This window comes from Narcine bancroftii, chromosome 4, assembly GCF_036971445.1.
Source record: "Narcine bancroftii isolate sNarBan1 chromosome 4, sNarBan1.hap1, whole genome shotgun sequence".
Classification (NCBI taxonomy): Eukaryota; Metazoa; Chordata; class Chondrichthyes; order Torpediniformes; family Narcinidae; genus Narcine; species Narcine bancroftii.
The window spans coordinates 73,088,384-73,111,315 of NC_091472.1; the positions used below are offsets into that span (position 1 = coordinate 73,088,384).

Consider the following 22,932-nt stretch of genomic DNA (forward strand, 5'->3'; position numbering starts at 1 on the left):
TCGTCCTGTAATTTTTTCATTAGTGGATTGTAATTGAGTTTATATAATTGGCCTAGATTTTTGTTTATTTGCACACCTAGGTATCTTATTGCCTGCATTTGCCATCTGAATGGGGATTCCTCCTTAAATTTTGAGAAATCCGCGTTATTCATAGGCATTGCTTCACTTTTATTTACGTTTATCTTGTATCCCGACACTTCTCCATATTCCTTCAATTTCTTATATAGTTCTTTTATTGATAGTTCTGGTTCTGTTAAGTACACTATCACATCATCCGCAAACAGATTGATTTTATATTCCCTGTCTTTTATTTTTATTCCTTTTATATTATTATCTCTTCTTATCGATTCTGCTAGTGGTTCTATAGCTAGCGCAAACAATAATGGTGATAGTGGGCATCCCTGCCGCGTTGACCTGCTTAAGTTAAATTGCTTTGATACATGTCCATTTACTGTCACTTTCGCTAACGGTCCCTTATATAATGCTTTAATCCAATTAATATACTTCTCCGGTAAACTGAATTTTTGCAATACTTTGAACAAGTAATTCCATTCTACTCTGTCGAAGGCCTTCTCTGCGTCTAAAGCAACTGCTACTGCGGGTGCTTTATTTCCTTCTACTGCATGAATTAAGTTAATAAATTTACAAATATTGTCTGTTGTGTGTCTTTTTTTGATAAATCCAGTTTGGTCTAAATTTACCATTTTCGGTACCTGTTCTGCTAATCTGTTCGCTAATAGTTTAGCTATTATCTTATAATCTGTGTTTAGCAGAGATATTGGTCTATATGACGCTGGTGAGAGTGGATCTTTCCCTTGTTTTAGTATCACTGTAATTATTGCTGTTTTACATGAATCTGGTAAGTTTTGTGTCTCATCAATCTGGTTGATTACATCCAGGAGGGGCGGTGTTATTAGGTCTTTAAATGTTTTGTAGAATTCTATTGGGAGTCCATCCTCTCCTGGTGTCTTATTATTTGGTAAATTTTTTATTATCTCTTGTATTTCTACTGTTCCAAATGGTTCTGTTAATTTATTTTGTTCCTCTATTTGTAGTTTTGGTAGTTCAATTTTAGTCAAAAATTCATCTATTTTCCCTTCTTTCCCTTCGTTTTCGGTTCGGTATAATTGTTCATAGAATTCTCTGAAGTTTTCCTTAATTTCTTTTGGATTATATGTAATTTGTTTGTCTTTTTTCCTTGTTGCCAATACCATTTTCTTAGTTTGCTCTGTCTTAAGCTGCCATGCTAAGATTTTGTGTGTTTTTTCACCTAGTTCATAATATTTCTGTTTTGTCTTCATTATATTCTTCTCCACCTTATATGTTTGTAATGTTTCATATTTTATTTTTTTATCCGCCAATTCTCTTCTTTTGGTTGTATCTTCCTTTATTGCTAATTTTTTTTCTATGTTTATTATTTCCCTTTCCAACTGCTCTGTTTCCTGGTTATAGTCCTTCTTCATCTTGGTTGCATAACTTATTATTTGCCCTCTAATGAATGCTTTCATTGCGTCCCATAGTATAAACTTATCTTCCACTGATTCCGTATTTACTTCAAAGTACATTTTTAATTGTTTTTCAATAAATTCTCTAAAATCCTGTCTTTTAAGTAGCATGGGGTTTAATCTCCATCTATACATTCTTGGAGGGATGTCCTCTAGCTCTATTGCCAATAACAGGGGTGAGTGGTCCGATAATAGTCTAGCTTTATATTCCGTTTTCCTAACTCTCCCTTGAATGTGGGCTGGTAACAGGAATAGGTCTATCCTTGAGTATGTTTTATGTCTAGTCGAGTAGTATGAGTATTCCTTTTCTTTTGGGTTTTGTTTCCTCCATATGTCCACAAGTTTCATTTCTTGCATTGATTTAATTATAAATTTGGTTACTTTGTTCTTCCTGTTAATTTTTTTCCCCGTTTTATCCATATTTGGATCCAAATTCAGATTGAAATCCCCTCCTATTAGTATGTTCCCTTGCGTATTAGCTACCTTCAAAAAGATATCTTGCATAAACTTTTGATCTTCTTCGTTAGGTGAATATATATTAAGTAGATTCCAAAGCTCTGAATATATCTGACATTTTATCATAACATATCTCCCTGCTGGATCTATTATTTCCTCTTCTATTTTAAATGGCACATTTTTGCTAATTAATATAGCCACTCCTCTTGCTTTTGAATTATACGATGCTGCTGTTACATGTCCTACCCAATCTCTCTTTAATTTCTTGTGCTCCAATTCAGTTAAGTGTGTTTCTTGGACAAATGCTATATCTATTTTTTCCTTTTTCAGTAAATTTAGTAGTTTCTTCCTTTTAATTTGGTTATGTATTCCATTAATATTTAGAGTCATATAGTTCAGCGTAGCCATTTTATATTTTGTTTATCTTCTCTTTCCGTTTTTCCATCATTACCTTTCCTCCTTTTCCATTTCTGTTTTCTTATTTTCAACTCTTTACCAGACAACATTCCTACAACATCCAACATTTTCCTTATTCTCCTATTTCTATCTTCTTTATCCCCAGTCTCCCCTTCCCCTCCTGAGTCGCGCATGCGCGGTTGCGCACTTTTACTCGGCTCTGTGAGCCATTGTTGTAGTTCTTTTTCTACCGACCTGAGGTAGTGGGGCCCTCTCTCCACAGCGGGCCTCTTCGGACAGGTAAGGCCTTCACCTTTTTCCTCCGTTGTCTTCTCTTCCTCTCTTCTTTCCGTTGATTTTGATTTTTCTCCTTTTGTCTCCATCTTCTTTCCACCTTTATACTCACTTTTCTTTAACTTGTATTTCTGTGCCTTTGTATTTTCTCTTGTTTTTCCCGACTTTTCTGGAGAGGGCTGGAGTTCACCGTCCGGCCACTACTCCATCACGTGACTCACCAGTGAGGCCCCTGTTGAGAATGTCTGTTTTAGAAGGAAAATTCCTACTTGGGAACATCATTTATTTTCTGCAAATTCTGGTTCTTAATTTGAAAGGATATCCAAATATAAGTATCTTCTTCATCTTAAAAGTTGTGGAATTCCTAGTTCAATCACTATTACGAAAGAGATTAGCAGACAAAGCCTCCAGGAAGAAATGCAACATCCTTACAGACACCTGAAAGTCTTTGACCAATGGCCACTCAAAGGAGATGAGCATTTGGGATGCAGTTGAGAACTGAGTTCTAGTAGTAGAAGGTGCAAACCATCTCACATATTATTAATCTACCATCCTTTCAGCCTCTACCTACCCATCTGTGGATGTGCTGTCATTCCCAAGGACGCCTCATTAACTGCTAAACCATGGGAATTACTGCTAATCTTGGGAGGTTGCCCAAGAAGGGGTTTCATTAAGTCTTCCCACCTCATTGGACTAACATCAACTGTCTGATAAAATGACAAATGGTCATGCTAATCTCTGAACGGGCACAAAAATTCTTAATTTCAGACTTTATCAAGGGAAACATTGTGAAAATAACAACACAATCTGCAGACTCTCTACCAATACTCAATGACTGTTTAAATACTTTAAAATGGTTCTACATTAGCTAGAAAAAGCAGAGATTTGTTGAAATTTTAGATAACTTTCAACCAAAACTGATAAACTATCATCTAATTGGTACCATGGAAAATGAATGGGATTGAAAGAAGTAGATCAGGGATAAAAAGCAGAGAGTAAATGTATTTTCAATGGTGATTCTGTATTAAGTACTCGTGGCGACCATCGCACTTTGTGTACAGGCAAACCAGCTCTGATTGTAATGCGCGCGCGGTTGGAGCAGCCCGCACCAAAGATGGCGCTGGACATCTTCCTCTTTCCCCAAAGAGCCTGCATGTGCAGAATTTGAATAGCTACCAGTCGGCGACACAACTTTCGGTTCCCAACAGCGGGAACAGGTTGTGTCTTTAAAAAGCCTCAGCGAACCAAGTAATAAAGCAGCAAAGTTTGGAACAAACCTGTCGACTGCCAGTCTCGTTATTCACTCTGTTAGTGTGAACACTACACTGCTATTTTAGGTATGAATTCATAACCTGGACTTTGGAACACAGATCAAAATTTCCAAGTACAGGTGCTCCTCAACTTATGATGGGGTTACATTCCAGCTAACCCATTGTAAGTCAAAAAAGAATACTGCACCTACCATTGTTTATAATTTGAGTACCTTTATTCCACACTGAAAAAAACCATCAATGCACATCTAAAAGCATAGTGGGCGTGAAGAATGCTTGAAGAATTGAGCTAAAATTAATTGCTGGATGGTGAGGATACTAAATTGACAGGTCATCAATTTCTCTTGCCCGTGTGATTGCTACAGAGACTGAGCACATGGTCGAGTCAGCATCGTGAGAGAGTATGCTGTAAGATACTCTCGCGCGATGATGTCACCACCCAGCATCACGAGAGAGTAGCATACCGCATTTAGCAAGCACAGGAATAGGTCAGAATTCAAAATTAAAAGTACGGATTTGCACAGAATAGTGTCTGACCTACTGAGTATTTCCAATTTTTCTGCTTATTTAACAGTGACAGGACTGGATGAGAAGACTATTACACGTAGTGGAAAGGAGTACAAAAGTAAGGAAATTATGCTTTATGTTTTTAAATCACTTGTTAGTCCTCAACTGGGGTAATGTACCCAATACAGGGCACCACGGCTTTCAAAACATATTAAAAGCTTAGGAATTTGTTTGATTTGTGAAATCAGAGTGTTATGAGATATTCTCCTCAAAGTGACGAAAAGCAAGTTCAATTTAATTTTAAAAATACCAAAAAATATAAAAGTCTAAAACAGTGTGTGTTAAAACATACCTGAATTTATCTTTTAAGTGTAGATAAACAATCTCATTCAAATATATGGGATTACTGCATGTGCAGTAAATCAAGATTGGCGCTATAGTTAACAATTTTCTTACGTGCCATTCAAAAGCAAGCAGAGTCTGACCAAGATTCAGTACCATTTTTCACAAGGAGAAAAAGACCCTTCAGAGCAACAGCTAGTCAAAGATCGCATCACCTCCACTAATGTATCAACCTCCCCGTATCCAGCTGCCTACTCTCCTTTGCATCACCTCAATTACTTGCCCTCAGTGGATGCCAGATGTATTTTATTACAAATCAGAACTGCCACTGGATTTAATAGTGAATCTAGCAGGAGAGCAAATCAAATGTGTCAAAATACCATCCAGTACATTTCTAACTTCTACGTTGGATTGCCTATAAATTGAAGTGGAAAAACACCGAAGGCAGTCTGCAGTTCTAACTCATCCCAATATTTTTCAAGCAAAAAATGACCTTGAAGAGTGAAAAACAGAGAGAAAGAATAAGATTAATTATGTAGTTCTTTCAAAGAGCTAGTGTAGCCCAATTTCTTTTTTTTTTTTGCTGGATCATTAACTATTTTTTTAAATTAAGTATCTGAGGATGGGAATCACTTACTTATACTCAAGTTCTCTGGTGACCAATGAGCCCCTAAAGGGATCAGCAGACTCTGCCAAGGTGGATCTCAACAGGGTGAGTGGTTTAATTGAATTACCCTATACTGTTGTCTGAGAGACTTTGACAAAGGAAGTTTCGAAAATATTCTTGAAGCAGTGGAAGTATAGGTGCTTGCTCTAGGAGATAGGTTTTAGACGTGGACAGTATGGCCTACTCGCTGGAGCTGGCTGAGTGTGATTAGAACCTGGATTCTGAAGATGTTGACCTGGGAAAGATAGTAACATCAGATCATCTATTCCACTAGTGGATTTGAAGAATTTGTGAAATCACCTGTATGTTAGTTCTCCAAAGCTTTTATGCACCGTTCAAAAGATTTCCATGCCCATTTATTATTTTTCAGACAGCCAATCCATGTTGGAATACTAGAAGTGGTATTTCTTCATCAGTAACGTCTTATCATTCTATCACAATAATATACAGAAATTCAAGCCACAGATAATTTCCTCACAGAGATAAATGGACCACTAATGGTATCCCATTGTAAGTGGTATCTGGCCCCTATAAGGATAGGTAGATGCTGGATAAGCAAGTTTTCCGGATGTTTGAGATGGCATGTTGTGTGAATGGAGAACTAATGGCGAGGTCCGCCAATTTTAAACCTGTATTTATTTTGTGAATTTTTTTGAAGGTTGCTTGAGGTTGCTGGTTGCTTGAATTCTGGATAACAGGAACTTTACTGTACAATGAATGGTACCTTTAATTTAATAAATGGCACATTGATTTTGCTTATATTTAAATCATAACAGTTGAGAAGCAGGGAAGTAGGGGGAACAAATCTGATGCAGCACAATACCTGGACTGATGGGTGTAATTTCTGTATGAAAGGTTTATGAGCTGTTTTTATTACAAAAATGGGCAAAAGTTTATGACAGAAAAAGTAGACAAAAGCAGACTAACTGGAAATCTAAACAAATCTTAATGTTTTGACTCAGAAATTAAAATTTAAAATAGAATTAAATAAATCATTCCATTATCTAACATTGTCTAGATTTTGTATCATTCACCACATTTAATAAATTTTCAAAGTTTATATTGTAAAGATCTGAATCAATTAAACTTTTTGCATTTTTATTCAGAAAACAAATCCAGGCAAACAAATTGAAATCCAATTTTTAAACATTTTTTTATAAATGAAAAGAATCAGATTTTAATATAAATTTTCAATCAGTTAAATGATTGCTGATGTATACATGAACAATACCAGTCTAATTTCTTCATGGATACTACCCGACAAAGTGTAATTCTTAGGCTATTGCTCTTTAATGGAAAATAACAGATCATATTCATCAAAATATTTTTAACATGCAGTTGATATTAAATCTTATAATTCAAGGAGAATTAATGTATATCAGCAGTAAACCAGTGAACCATATTAACACTGACATAGTCATGAAAATACATATAATTAATAACTTGCTTCCCTTATAAAAAAAATGTAGTTCATGGAAAAGTAAACATAAATTGATAGCAGACAGCAGCTTCACTAGTTATCTCTTTCATGTAGTTGCTTCAAAGAAACAAGCTTTGATATGTCTCAATCAAACTGATAAAGTTTTTGCATAAACAATATGCAATTTCACTCAACCCATAGAATTGCTTTATTTACAGATCACTTTGAGAAATAGAGTGGCATTAACTTTTAAGGAAAAGCATAATGCAGATTACATTATATATTAAATCCTCCAAAATATTTGTCCTATTGCACTTTTAAATGTTTACACGCACATTTGTCATTAATTCTTCAAATTACCTGGAGTAAAATAGCACTATGAACAAATTAATTATGTTAACATACAACTTCTCCCGTGTGGAGAAGAGTAGGAAGATGCACTGGAAACATTTGAATCCCTAGACCTTTAAGGAAAATAATGTTAAGATTAAAATTTAAAACCTGTTTACCTGCTAATCTTAAATCCAACAGGAAATTCTGAGAAAGCTGCTTTTCCGCTCTCAAATTATACAACTTGATAATTTCTCCAATTGTAGGAAGAGGAGGCAAGCGGAAAGAAATAATTTTTCCTCCTGCGGCCATGGTTAATCCTAGAGTTGGATAAAAATAGATTAGGACATGGAAATCTTCTCAAATTCAAAATGTCTACCAGAATGATTTAATTAACAGCTTCCTAAGCAACACACAGCATCAAGTAGTGCAGAGGTAAAAGTATCAGCCACAATAGAGTTGAATGGTAATGCATGCAAAATGGGCCTAGTCCTATTATGTGACAAATTCTTTTCTCTCCTTCCCAATTCTTTCAAATGGATTACAACACAAAATGTTTACTATTTTTCCCTCTCCACAAATGCTGCCTGATCGGCTGAGTGTTTCTGTCACTTTTTTCTTTGTTTAAAATAAGATGGTTTCTATTTTAGAAAGACTATGACTATTTTCTGTACCGTAGTAATGTTACATTCAGAGCTGTTGAAGTTTCACAACTAAAGAAACCATCTGGGAAAAGAACACTGCCCAGTTAAATGAATTATATCATTATTTAATATGCACACAATCTAAATAACTGAACTCAATGGACAGGAAAAATGTATGCCACAAATTAAGGGAACAGAATTTATGGATACTTTCATATAAAGCATATCAAAATGCTCCAGCAAGGAATTCAAGTTGTGCAATGTAATATAGAAGCCACCTTCAGGCCAAAAATCACATACAGAATCCAAAATAAAGACAAGACTAGATTAAAAGAGATATGGAAAGGATTAACTTCTCAAGAAGCATCTTAAAATGAACTGCAGAGAATATTTTCTGTTATAAAATTACTTTTTAGTTGCAGTTGGGTTGCTTGACAGATTATTTCCATGATGGAATGGGTAGACCCTGAATTTTTTTGTCACTATCTACAATGGAAAATGTGAATCTCATCATTACTTTCACAACAAAATGAAGCCTGTCGTGTTATGTCTGGATTAGTGTTGTGACGAAGTCAGGTGCCTGAATTGCTAAAAGTTCTTGAATTGCACCCTGACAGCAAGGTTATTCATAAATAGGTATCACCTGATTCCTTTCATCAGAATGATGATGACTGAGACATGAATTACTGAATAATTCAGACAAGGTTTGACTTTGTGGTTGGGACATTCCTGAATATCTTCCACATCACAGAATAAATTCTATGATCATGACTACAGTAAAATAGCTCAGCAGTGAGTACAAGGCTTCCACAGAACATTGGAGTGTATTAAGATCCACGGCTTTCTCTTTGTTTGTTTTTTTAATATTAATTAGAGAGAATAAATTTGCTGAACACTGAATTAGATTGTGCCCTTGCCATTTTGGACAGCAAGTACCTAAGCCTTATTTTTACATACTGACCTCTACCGCAGTTGGGTTTAGAATTTAACAACCTCTACCTTAAAAATTAGTTTCTAGAATCAAAATTATGCAGCATAGAAATGGGCACTTTTAGCCTACATTTTCCAAGACGATCATGATGGCTGTCAATGCTGAACCCATCTGTCTGTTTTGGGCTCAAATCTCTCAGCAACTTTCCTATCTAAATACCTTTGAGTTGTTATTGTATCAGCCCCCATCACCTCCTCTGGCAAGTTGTAATTCCAAATATCCTTCACCATTAAAGTGGAAAAACTTATCCCTCAAATCTCCTTTAAATTTCTCCCCTCTCACAAACATGCCTTCAAATCCAAGACTCCCATGGCTATCCCTTTCGTAATTTTATAACCTCCTCAAGGTCATCCCTCAGAAAGAATAAATTGAACCTATTCAAACTCTTTTAATGACTCCATTGCAGGCAACATCCATGGTGAATCTCTTCTGTACACTCCCTATTGCAACCTTTTCTTTCCTGTGGCCAGCCATTCCCAATGAACGTCCTGTGCCCCCCCCCCCTCCAATTTCAGTACATGTCTTGTTTTCTTTTCACCTCACAAAACAAATATCTTTATACAGTTGGGAGGATAAAGTACAGAACCTAAAACTTGACTGCTTCACAGGGAAGGGGGCCCATAAACTTTGAGCAGAATCCTAGGGAAGCCATAGTCATAAAAAGTTTGAGAATGGCTCATCACCAATGTTCTGATCAGTTGCAACATGATATCCCAAATTTTACATTCAATGGTTCAACTTACTGGATCCATTACTCATTGTTTCCAATCTCAAAATGTTGAGTTGGGATACTATGATAAAGTTGTACTAGACATTGGTAAGGCCAATTTGGAGTATTTGTGTGCAGTTTTGGTCACCAAACTACAGTAAAGATATCAATATAGTTGAAAGAGTGCAGAGAAGATTTATTAGGATATTGCCTGGACTTCAGGAACTGAGTTACAGGGAAAGGTTAAACACTTTAGGACTTCATTCCCTGGGGTATAGATGAATGAGGGGAAGATTTCTAGAGATATACAAAATTATGAGGCAAATAGCTAAATGCAAAGTTTTTCCAGAATTACAAACCAAAGGACATGGGTGAAAGGGGAAAAGTTTAGGAGAAACTTCTTCACACGGAGTAGTGGGAATGTGAAACAAGCTGCCAGCTGAAGTGGTGAATGTGGCCTCAATTTTTATGTTTAACAAAAATTTGGACAGGAACTGTACATGGATGGGATGGATATGGAGGACTACAGTGGATGCAGGTCAGTGGCGGGCAAAGTGGTGATTTTAATTATAATTAATTTGGCACAGACCAGAAGGACCAAAGGGTTTGTAATGTTCTAAGGTAGTAAGATATATTTGTACATGATTTTTGTCAGGTTACTGGAGCTGTCAACCCACAATCCTTTAAAGAGCTTACTATTCGGTTTCCCCACAATATCTTTGCAAATGAAGAAAATGAAGGCTGCAAGTAAATGGTAGAATAATCTTTTATCCTCATAAATAATGTAAGAATATCACTGATGCAAAACAGATTTCCTATAGACTATCAATGAAAACAAAATTGAAGAATTAACTATTTCTCAATAAAAAACAGCAAATCAAGACCATACTAGTATAATTCTTGCCTTTGAATATTTGCAATTTCTGTGTGATTTTAAGAGTCAAAAAAATAAATTCTCATTTATCAATAGAATGCATTGTAAATTTAGAAACATAGAAGATAGGAGCAGGAGTAGGTCATTCGACCCTTCGAGCCTGCTCCGCCATTCTTGGCTGATCTTAAAGTTCAGTACCCCGTCCCCGCCTTCTCTCCGTTACCTTTAATCCCCTTATACTGAAGAAATATATCTAATTCCCTCTTAAATATATTTAATGAACCTGCCTCTACTGCCCTCTGTGGCAATGAATTCCACAGATTCACCACCCTCTGGTTAAAGAAATGCCTCCTCATCTCGGTCCTAAATGGTTTGCCTATTATTGTCAAACCATGGCCCTGGGTTCTGGGCTCCTCCACCATTGGAAACATCCCATCTGCATCCACTCTGTCCAGTCCTGCCAGAATTTTATATGTCTCTATGAGATCCCCTCTCAATCTTCTAAACTCCAGCGAGTACAATCCCAATTTGCGCAATCTTTCCTCATAAGTCATTCCTGCCATTCCAGGTATCAGCCTGGTGAATCGCCTCTGCACTCCCTCCATTGCAAGAACATCCTTCCTTAGATAAGGTGACCAAAACTGCACACAATACTCCAGGTGTGGTCTCACCAAGGCCCTGTACAGCTGCAGTAAAGTATCCTTGTTCCTATACTCAAACCCTCTTGATATGAAGGCCAACATACCATTTGCCTTTTTAACCGCCTGCTGTACCTGCATGCTCGCCTTCAGAGACTGGTGTACAAGTACCCCTAGGTCTCTCTGCACTTCCCCATCTCTTAATCTGTTGCCATTCAAATAGTAATCTGCCCTCCAGTTTGTATTACCAAAGTGGATAACCTCACATTTATCCACATTGTAGTGCATTTGCCATGTATCTGCCCAGTCCCTCAATTTATCCAAATCACACTAGAGCTTCCTGACCCCCTCTTCCGTGCACACAACCCCTCCTAGCTTAGTGTCATCTGCAAATTTGGAGATATTACATCCAATCCCCTCATCCAGATCATTAATGTAAATTGTGAACAGCTGGGGTCCCAGTACAGATCCCTGTGGTACCCCACTGGTCACCGCCTGCCACTCAGAAAATGAGCCATTTATCCCAACTCTCTGTCTTCTACCTGCCAGCCAGTTCTCAATCCACATCAATACTTTGCCCCCAATCCCATGAGCCTTGATTTTGGAAGCCAGTCATTTATGTGGGGCCTTATCGAAGGCCTTTTGGAAGTCCAGGTACACCACATCCACTGACTCTCCCCCATCTATTTTACCTGTCACCATCTCAAAGAATTCCAATAGATTTGTCAAGCACAATTTACCTTTTGTAAATCCATGTTGACTCCGTCCGATCCCTTCTCTGCTAGTCATATGCTCCGCTATTACATCCTTAATAATGGATTCCATCATTTTGCCCACTACTGACGTAAGGCTCACCGGCCTATAATTCCCTGCTTTTTCTCTACCCCCCTTTTTAAATAGTGGGGTAACATTAGCTACCCTCCAATCCATGGGTACGGATCCTGAGTCTATCGAGTTCTGGAAAATAATTCTTAAAGCATCTGCTATCTGAATGGCCACTTCCTTAAGTACCCTAGGATGTAGATTATCAGGTCCTTGGGATTTATCTGCCTTCAATCCCATCAATTTCCCCAAGACCATGTCCTTAGAGATACTGATTTCTTTCAGTTCCTCCCTTGCATTAGTCTCTATGTTTCCCAACATCCTTGGGAGGTTATTTGTATCCTCTCTTGTAAAAACAGAACTAAAGTAAGAATTTAATTAGTCTGCCATTTCCTTATTCCCCATTATATATTCCCCTGATTCCGACTGCAAAGGACCTACTCTGGATTTCACCAATCTTTTCCTCTTGACATATTTATAAAAGCTTTTGCAGACGGTTTTTATGTTTGCTGCAAGCTTACTTTCGTAATTTATTTTTGCTCTCTTGATTAATCCCTTTGTCCTCCTTTGGTGCATCTTGAACTGCTCCTAGTCTTCGGTTGCTGTACTTTTTTTGGCCAATTGATATGCTCTCTCTTTGGACCTAATGCTGTCTCTAATTTCCCTTGCTATCCACGGTTGAGTCACCTTTTTTGGTTATACCAAACTGGTATAAACGATTTTTGCAATTTCTCCATTAGATCTGTGAATGCTTTCCATTGTCTATCCACAGTCAACTCCCCCATAAACAGCACCCAATCAATCTTACTCAACTCCTGTCTCATACCATCATAATTCCCTTTATTTAAATCCAGGACCTTAGTCTTGGATTTAATTTCATCACTCTCCATGTCGAGTGAGAATTCGATCATATTGTGATTGCTCCTACCCAAAGGGCCTCGTACAACAAGATTGTTGATTAGCCCCTTATCATTGCATAATACCCAATCTAAAATGGCCTGCTCCCGAGTTGGTTCCTCGACATATTGGTCTAGATAACCGTCCTGTAAACATTCAAGGAATTCCTCCTCCTCAGTATTTTTACCAATTTGACTAGTCCAATCTATATGCAAATTAAAGTCTCCCATGATGACAGCTGTTCCCTTATTGCACGCTTTTGTAATTTCTGTTTTCATGCCTTCCCTCACCTCTACACTACTATTTGGAGGCCTATATACCACCACCACTAACATTTTACGCCCCTTGCTGTTCCTCAGTTCTACCCATATAGATTCCGCATTTTCCGCGTTGATATCCTTTCTGTCAATCGTGTCGGTCCTTTCTCTCACCCTTTTCTTTTTAAGGAAATAGTTGTTTTCATAAAATCATTTAGGGCAAAACATCATTCAAATGAAAGTGTTACATGTATTCCATGCAAAACAATTTTAAATTTGCCCCAACATGATACTTGCACTTCAAGTTCAAACCAAGATCCATGGTCCATGACTCGCTAATGACATGTCTGATTCTGCTTGTGTTTGTTTGAAATTACAAGGAATACTGATAACCAAGTATCAAATTTTACTTTTACAAAAACAGAGTACAGATACCTTTTATTACAGGTTTTGATATAATGCGGTTTATAATTTTAATATAGTAATAACCAAAACCTTAAATTTTATTAATATTGTGTTCCCAACAGTGGCACAATAATTTAACGTAGCAGCACTCGCCTGCGTTCATTCAACTTTATTATTGTTTTAACTTGTTTTAGTATCGCTCTAGACTTTGAGTGGTAAGGCTGTGGCTGCTCTAATATTTTAATAGTGTGGTATAAAAGTGTACCCTTACAAACAATAGGAGTGGAAAAAGGAGATACGATGAAAGAGACACGCATAATCGTAAATTGCTAACATTGGAAAAGAAACAAAATTATTAAGCAATAAGATAGCGCATCATTTGCTAAAATAGCATGAATGAAACACTTGTTCGAACTCTAATCAATAAAGATAAAATTAAAGAACATGAAATGACAGCATTTTGTATGATTAAAGCGATTGTTAGGCATAGTTCTGTAATGGAAATTATGGAACGCCTTTTAATTATCTGGATTGAAGATCACAACCATTAAGTCAGATAACAATTTAAGCTAAAGCAACAAGTCTCTGTTGAATATTAAAAGAAAAAGGAAGTGAAGGGGAAACTTTTTCAGCAAGTTGTGGTTGGTTTTACAACTTCAAAAACATCCATATGTTCAAATTACTGGCGAATCTGCGAGTGCTGCACACTTTATGTCATCGAAACTTTTGAGATCGAACCCGCTTCAAAAGGTTTAGCCAATTCCTAAACAATCCCTAGCTGTTATCATGAACTAACTCTTTTCTGTAGGGCATCTTAATAGACCTGGGTGTGTAAAAAAAAAACCAATTTATCTTGCTTTTATATTCAAAATCCTCATCCAAAAATTTTTCATGTACCAACTGATCTCTCTCATCCTACCGCCCCCACCTTCCCCTATAATTGTTTGAGTGTCCCCCAGCCCCCAGCCCCCAGCCCCCAGCCCCCAGCCCCCAGCCCCCAGCCCCCAGCCCCCAGCCCCCAGCCCCCAGCCCCCAGCCCCCAGCCCCCAGCCCCCAGCCCCCAGCCCCCAGCCCCCAGCCCCCAGCCCCCAGCCCCCAGCCCGGTCGAATGCTTCCTTCCCATTTCCTGTATTGGGCCTACCTCTCAGCCTTTCGCCTCTGACCGATGTAGTAAAAACAAGATGGGCTGTTGGAAGAACTTTAGCAGAGGAAGCCACACCTGCCACGCTTCGGATCTCGACCCGGAACAAAAAAAAATCACCACTTCGCCCGCCCTGATTCGATTTGACCCGCGCTTCTTTTCAAAACAAATGCTGGAGGAACTCGGCCCGTCTCGCAGCGTCCTACGATTCAGGCCTGAAACGTCGGTAACATAGGGACGTTGCGAGACCGGCTGAGTTCCTCCGGCATCTTGTGTCTTGACTGCAAACACCGTCTGTCGTCTTTTGCATTTCACTCCCCTCACTTCTACCCACCCCCCCCCCCCCCAAGGTCTGCAGTCCCCCCCATTTCCACCTCTCTGCTCCCACTGCCTTTCTATCAATACGCCTATTCATTCCTCGGGCCCGCTTCCATGTTCCAGTATCTCCCCTCCTTTAACATTCCCGGGACTGACGGCCCCGAACCCCGTCGCTCGCGGCCGCGGCCGCCGCCAGGACGAGAGGGAGCAGAAGCCACTCACCCCCAGCTCGGCGTGCGGGCGAATGAGACGGGATATAGCGAGCAAAATGCGGAGTGGAAAACTCGGCAATCAATCCCAACTAAAATGCACACATTTGTGGAGTGGGGACCGCAACTTCAATGCGTCAGCCATCTTACCCGCTGATGGGACAGCACTGAGCGTCAGTCTTTCTGGCCAATCAGAGAGAGGGGCTTGGGCGCCGTTGACCAATCACAGCTGTGTAGATGGGCGGGATGTCCTGAAAGCACGTGCGAAGGGGCGGGCCATTTTTGCAGGTAATCGGAGCTTGTTCTTTTGGGTTTAAAGCAGGGGTATCAAACTCAAATTCACGGAGGGCCAAAATTAAAAACTTGGACTAAGTCGAGGGCTGAACTAAATATTTATTGAAAATTTTCAACAACATCTGCATGTTTTCTCTCAACATATGTAATGTTAAACTTTTTCTTATTAAAATAAATGTTTAATAATAGTTTTGGTTAAACTCTTTCCATAAGAAGCATTAACAAATAAGAAATAAAATATTCAATAAATAATATTTCTCTCTAGCCTTTAAGCCAAGGATCGCACGTTGCCGAGAAGCATGCCAGGGAGCGGAGGTCTGCAGGGACCCCTCCCCAGCCCAGCCAGCAAACCCGAGCAGCATCCCCCCCCCCACCCCCTCTCCCTCCTCCGCCCCCGCCTCCGCCTGCCGCAACCGCCGCCAACAGCCCAAGGAGTCCCCGCTGGTCTCGCCATCTCACCGGGAATACCGTGAGAGCGGTGGAACTCGTCCGCGACCTCCACCCCAGCGGAAAGTCCGATGCCCAGCAGCACCCACCCACAGATGAAGCTCAAGGAGACGGAGCTAGGCGGCGGGTCCGTTGGAGCTAGGCGGCGGGTCCGTTGGAGCTAGGCGGCGGGTCCGTTGGAGCTAGGCGGCGGGTCCGTTGGAGCTAGGCGGCGGGTCCGTTGTATCGGCGCCGCTGTGAATATCTAATTAACTTTCCCGTTAACTATATCGGTGTACCGCTGTGCCTGCTGTGGAAGTGCTAAAAGCTACTATGGTGGTGCTTGCTGCTGTGCATGTGCTATACTTGCGCGGCGGCCAGCGGGCCAACTCTAATATATATTCAATATGATCTTGCGGGCCAAATATAATTATATCGCGGGCCAAATTTGGCCCGCGGGCCAGAGTTTGACATGTGTGGTTTAAAGTGTATTCAAAGACTGATAATGTTTTCCATTTTTCTCCTGATTTTTTTAATTTTGTGGAAGTATGACATCCTTTGGATTTGTACAATGTCGTGATATGTAATGACACCACTAGGTCACCAGGGGTCATCCCAGTGACCTTGTATATAAAGCAGTCCGGAGCTACAGTCTGGCCTTTGAGGTTGGTCTTGCAGAGAGACAAGACCATAGTGTACACTATGTACAATATGTAAACTAATATAGTGTACATATTAGTTCATTAAATTGTACTGTCTTATACTCGCACTGCTGGTGTGGTTATTGTCAGCACATGCAACACAGTGCTTCTCACTGGCAGCATGTCAGAATTCTTGAAGAAAGCAAAGAAGTAAACTCCAAGACCTGGGCTTCAATACCTACTGTGCAAATGGATCCTGGAGTTCCTCACCTCCAGACCCCAGTCAGAGCAGATTAGCAAGAATCGCTCTGGCTCAGTACGACAACACCATATCAGCAGACACCACGGAAACTGAAAACTTGGATGAATGGTGTATTAACAACAATCTCTCACTCATTGTCACCAAGATCAAGGAGTTGATTGTAGCCTTTAAGAAGGGAAAACCAGAGCTGAACAATATAGTGATCTGAGATGGAGAGAATGGGCAAGTTTAAATTCCTGGGGTCATTATCTTGGAAGATATTTCCTGGACCTATCAAATGAATCCCATTGTGAAGAAAGCACTTTAGTGCCTCTGCTTCTTCGGGAGTTTGTGATGGTTTGGTATGTCATTGGAAAAAGTGGGCATGGTGAACTTCCACAGATATGTCGTAAAAAGTGTGCTGACTGTCTGCATCATAGCCTCGTATGGGGCACCAATACCTCTTGAGAGGAATACCCTGCAAAATGTTAGTGAAGACAGCCTGGAACATCACTGACAAAACTCTCCACCATCGAAAACACTGCTATCAGGGAGCAGCATCAATCATTAAGGATCCACATCGCCTAGGACATGCTGTATTCTCACTGCTGCCATCAGGAAGGTGATACAAGTGCCACAGGACCTGTACCTCACCATTGAGGAATAGTTGCTACCCCTCAACCATCAGACTCCTAAAAGACAGACTTGTTCAGAGACTCATTTAAGGACTTGTACTTTTCTCATTACTTGTTTCAGAATAGAGGTATACCCTGTTTTACAAATACTCACTTTAGAAAATTTTCTGATACAAAGAAACCTGTGTTCATTTTTACATAAAGATTTGAATGAGTTTTCACTTTTACGAAAATAGCCTTCAATAGTAGTGAATGGGTCTTCGCTTTACACCTTTCGGCTTACGAATGGCTTCATAGGAATGCTCTGGTTTCATAAAGCAGGGTATACCTGTATTTATATTTCTGTATTTGCACACTCAGTTTGTTTACTTTTCTTTCTTGACCATTCATTTAGTTACTGCTAATTCAAAATTTTCCCTGGCTAGCCCATAGGAAAAAGAATCTCAGGGTTATATGTGATATTATGTATGCAGTCTGACAATAAATAATTTAAATTTTGGAATTTTGAAGCATATAACACAGAAGCAGGCTCTTTGAGCTCACTCTGCCTATGTTAACCACCATGCATATATATGCTAATCCCATTTGCTCACATTAGACTATCTCTCAAACTTTAAGGATCAAATTTATTGTCAGAGTACATACAAGACATCATATACAATCCTGAAATTCTTTTTCCTGTAGGCGAGACAGAATTTCTACTTATTAATAGTGTAAGCTGTACTCAGGAAATAGATATGTACACAAAAGAGGTGTAAACAAACTGACTGTGCATATGCAGAAAAAATAAATACATAGTATTCAGTAATAAATAATATGCTAAGTAAGAGTTATTAAATGAGTCTCTAACACTAGAGTTGTGACTTGAACTAAGATCATCACATAAAACCTACCCCTTCCCCTCTATCAACTATCCACACATCTTGCTCCTTGGAAAAGCAGCCAACATTCAAAAATTCTCAGCAGACAAAGAATTACTGGAGGAACTTAACAGGTCAGACTACATCCATGGGGATGGAAGGTTGGGAGAGAAGAGTGGAATAGGGAATCTTGGAGAGAGTTATTCCTGTTTAATTACAGATAGGGGTGGGGAGGAGAAGATGTAGCTAGAAATGGGATCATGCTGAAGTTAGTGGAAATATCAGATACAGAGGCTGGTGGGTGGAAAATGAAGACCAGAGGGTCTCTGTCCTTCTGCTCATGCACTTCCTGCTGTAAAGATGTCTTGACATCTCCTTCACGTATCCAGGGTCACAAACAGATCTTCTAGGTGAGGCAGAGCCTTCCATGCACATTGCCCAAGCTAATCTTCTGCATTCAGTGTACCCAGTGTGGCCTCCTCTACATCAGTGAAATCAAATGCAGATTGGGTGACTGGATCTCCAAACACCACACTCTAAGGGTCTATCCTTGGCTTCATCCATTGTTTGAATGAGGCCAAACATGAACCTGAGGAACAACACATCATATTCCTTCTAGACAGCCTTAAACTTAATGGCATGAGCACTGATTTTTCTAATTTGGGGTACAACCTCTGATCCACTGTTTCCATCTCTTCTTTACTTATTCCTGTGTTCTCAAACTTGTTTTCCCTTCCCCTTCCTTTTGGTTTCCCCCAATACTTATCTCTGCGTCTCTGTTATGTCACAGACCAGCAGCAATAGAAATTCACCAAGAAAGTCTTACTGTTCTTCTTTAAAACAATATATTAATAACTACTAATAATATAACACATTAGTTAAATCAACCTCAACTAGGTACAAATGTACATATGTGTGTGTGGGATACCCAAACCATTACAGCTTAGGCACAATTCTGGAAAGTCATTCCAAACAGTCTTTTAGAAATCCTGTGTCAAAATGCAAACTTTTAAACTGATGCACAGAAGTAATCACGAAGGAAGTGGAAGAGACGGAGTGACCAGACTGCTGAAAACTCACAAATCCTTGTCAAGTTTCTTACTGAGAAATATCCTTTTGGATGAACAGTTGTCATAACTCCTTTTCCTTGCATAGAGGAAATTAAACGTGTGACTTCAATGATGCTTCCAAAACCCAGGTATGGGTTAGTCGAAATGACCATGACTTTGGTCACGATCTGATGCAGCAATTCTCCTGCTTCCAAAATCCAGGTACATCAATCAAAGTGACCTTTCCTTTGGTCACACTGTGGTTCAATAATTCCCCTGTCAGAATCAGCCAAATTGCCCATTTCACATCGAGTCACTCTACCTCAGTGTTCCATCCAGTGGTCGATAATGAATGCTGTTTCCTTCAGTGCTCCATTCACACGATTCTCACCACCTGTGTCCCTGGAAACAAATGTTCTTTCTCTTCCTCCAAAATATTAACTTTGAATATAGTCTGTACTAGATGTTGCCACCCAGTCTCTCCACAGCTGTGAATGGTTGCAGCCAGTACTAGCCCTTAAAGTGATACTCACACAAAATTAAATACCTCACCCCAACAAAGAAAATTTTGAGCTGTAAGAGAAACATTTTAACTGCAACCTACAATATTTGACATAATACATTCACTATTGTTACATGATATAATACAGACAAATATAACATTGTTTTCAGCAACAAATACAAATAAGGTTCAATTTGCTGCAAAACATTGCAAACGTAACATCTTGGAAGGCAATCAGCAGTTACATTATCCTTGCCTTTAATGTGAGTAATAATTAAACTCCAGTTTAACAATCATCTAGTTTTGTTTTTCATTTAATTCAAGAACACTAAGGCAATATGTCCTGTATACACAATAGCATCTACTACTAAAGAAAATGGCTTCTCAATGTCAGATGACTTAAGCACTGGCTGGTGACATAAAATGGCTTTCAGTTTATCAAATGCTTTCTGACAAAGTTCTGTCCAAATAAACTTTTCATCCTTCTTCAGAAGGTTAGTCAAAGGAAGGGCAATATCAGCAAATTTTTTACAGAACTTTTGATAATACCCTACCATTCCCAAAAATCTCCAAAAAGCTTTCTTACCCATGGGAACATGAAACTCAGAAATCGTCTGACTTTCGTCCTTAAAGCGATACATTAAATAAAACGAGAGCTCATATTAGCCTCCCACACTTTCTGTCCTATGGGCCTCTTCGCCATTGTAATTTTACCTTCTATTTTAGTTTTTATAAAATGTTGACTATTTCTAGTCATAGAAGTTGTCTGACCTGCTGAGATCCTCCTGCAATTCTTTGCTCAAGACTCTGTTATCTATAGCTTTTGAGTTTTTCTCACCATTTTTACACTGAAAAGCTGCATTATTGCCGTATACATGACGCGTCTCTGGAAGCCGTCTTGCTTGTTCACACAGAACCAAAAAAACCTAGCTCCATGAGTCCAATATGCTCCACCACTGAGACTACCTACCTTGGCAATCGAAGCCAGGTAAGTCTAGACTCCACCCCCCCCCCGCCCCCCAACAATCCGCCTTCGATGGTTTCACGCAGCACTTGAAAGAAGGATAAAACCCAGCTTTCAAGCGGAGTGCAAAAGGTGCTTCTATTAAAGGACTCATCCCACCCTGGCCACAGTCTCTTCACCTATCTTCTGTAAGGTGGGAAGCAGATAGTATCTCCATCCAAAAATAAACAAACTGCAGGAAGAACTTAGCAGGTCAGTGTAGAGCTCGTCGAAAGAATCAAAGACTTGTTGATCCAAACCAAGGCTTTTATTAGCAAAAGACAGGAGCTCTTCACAGGTGGCCGACCAGTCCGGAATGATCCGACCTGGCTAGGGACACAACCCTTTAAGGCCCAGACAATAGGCGTGGCTTAGCTCTCAGCCAATCGCTGTAAGCACAGTCTAGATACAGTAACTATATACACTATGTACATTGGTGATAGATCTGTACTATCACAGTCAGACAGCATCAGTAGCAGAAAATGGACAAGGATTTGGATTGAAGCACTTCATCTGGTTCAAAACATTGACTGTCCATTTCCTTCTACAATAATGCCTGTCCCACTGAGTTCCTCTGGCAACTTATCCTTGGCTTTAGAATCCAGCATCTGCAGTGCCTGGTGTCTCCAGCTTCTGGAGTCAAGCACCATTGCTGCAGTCCTTTTGCATTCACCAAAGAGAAAGGCATGAGAGCAGTGTGGGGAATATTAATGTGTTAAGAGTTTTTGAGGTTGCACATTGCACACATTTGGAGACACTTTGTCTAATTAGGGACAGTCAGCATGGCTTTATGTGGGGCAGGTCATATCGTACAATCTTGATAGTTCCTTGAAATGGTGAAAATAGTGGATGAAGGTAAGGCCATCGATATTGTCGACATGAACTTCAGTAAGGCATTTGACAAGATGCCACATGGTATCTAGAAAATAAAACTTAATGGTGCATTGATAGTTTGGAATTAGAATGACTGGCCTAGAAAAGACAGAGGGTACTAGTGGAAGGATGTTATTCTGGCTGGAGATCCATGACCATTGGTTTTCTGATGGATTCAATGCGAGGAACCCTGGTGTTGATAATTTACATAAATTACATGGATGAAAATCTTGATGATGGTGATGTTTATTGTCATATACATTGAACAATGTACATTTGTAGCAAAATTCTAACTTTCAGCAGCCAGGTACTTGTAAAAGAAAAATTATAATGTTAAACTGATTGAATTAAATTAAGACAATAACTGCACAAGATATAAACTTTCACATTAATCCAAATCCAAAAAAAAAAGATTTGTAATAGTACAGACAATCCATCATTACCATAGCAAGGGAGGTACGAGAGTCTGAACAGCTATTGGAAAGAAACTGTTCTTGAATGTAGAAGTTCTGGTTTTCATGCTTCTGTAACTTCTGCTTGAAAGTAGTAGTGAGAAGAGGTTGTGACCAAGGAGGTGCAGATTGTTTAAGATGCTTTGCTAACTTCTTGTTTTAAATTAAAAAAAAAAATTTTCACACTATGGACCATACTGACCAAAATACACACAAACATTTCCCTCTTGAATATACACAGTGTCATTTTCTCCCCTTTTCCTCCCTCTTTTCCCTCTCTCCTTCACCCTCCCTCCCCACCCATTCAATGTTCAACATATATGATACTTTAAACCCATTAAACAATGTCATCACACAATGAAAATAAACAAGAAATTTGTGTCATCTACTTTTACATACTGGGTCAGTTCATTTCGTCTTCTTCTCCTTCTGTCATTTTAGGGGGTGGAGGTCGGCGGTAGGACTTCTCTGTTGTGTTCCATGTACGGTTCCCAAATTTGTTCGAATACTGTGATGTTATTTCTTAAATTATATGTTATTTTTTCCAATGGAATACATTTATTCATTTCTATGTACCATTGCTGTACTCTCAGGCTATCTTCTCATTTTCAGGTTGACATAATACATTTTTTTGCTATAGCTAAGGCTATCATAATAAATCCTTTTTGTGCTCCATCCAAATCGAGTCCAAGTTTTTTACTTCTTATATTACTTAGAAGAAAGATCTCTGGACTTTTTGGTATGTTGCTTTTTGTGATTTTATTTAATACCTGATTTAGATCTTCCCAAAACTTTTCCACTTTCTCACATGCCCAAATTGCATGTACTGTTGTTCCCGATTCCTTCTTACAGCGAAAACATCT

At 39.2% G+C, this 22,932-nt stretch overlaps 1 protein-coding gene across 4 annotated transcripts in view; it reads right to left on the reverse strand.

Annotated features, from left to right (window-relative positions):
* The window catches only part of tfb1m (transcription factor B1, mitochondrial), a 92,877-nt gene extending 77,630 nt beyond the window's left edge, over nucleotides 1-15,247 (reverse strand). The window contains exons 1-2 of one of the 4 annotated variants that reach the window (XM_069931614.1): nucleotides 15,107-15,247; nucleotides 7,368-7,508 (exon numbers count right to left, since the gene is read on the reverse strand). In XM_069931614.1, the coding sequence (XP_069787715.1) occupies nucleotides 7,368-7,500 (133 nt within the window). In that variant the 5' untranslated portion in view covers nucleotides 7,501-7,508; nucleotides 15,107-15,247. Of the gene's footprint in view, nucleotides 1-2,612; nucleotides 2,702-7,367; nucleotides 7,509-14,566; nucleotides 14,871-15,106 lie in introns of those variants that run through there. The other 3 variants (XM_069931615.1, XM_069931616.1, XM_069931617.1) reach the window with 3 other exon arrangements.
* Between the last annotated feature and the right edge of the window lie 7,685 nt (nucleotides 15,248-22,932).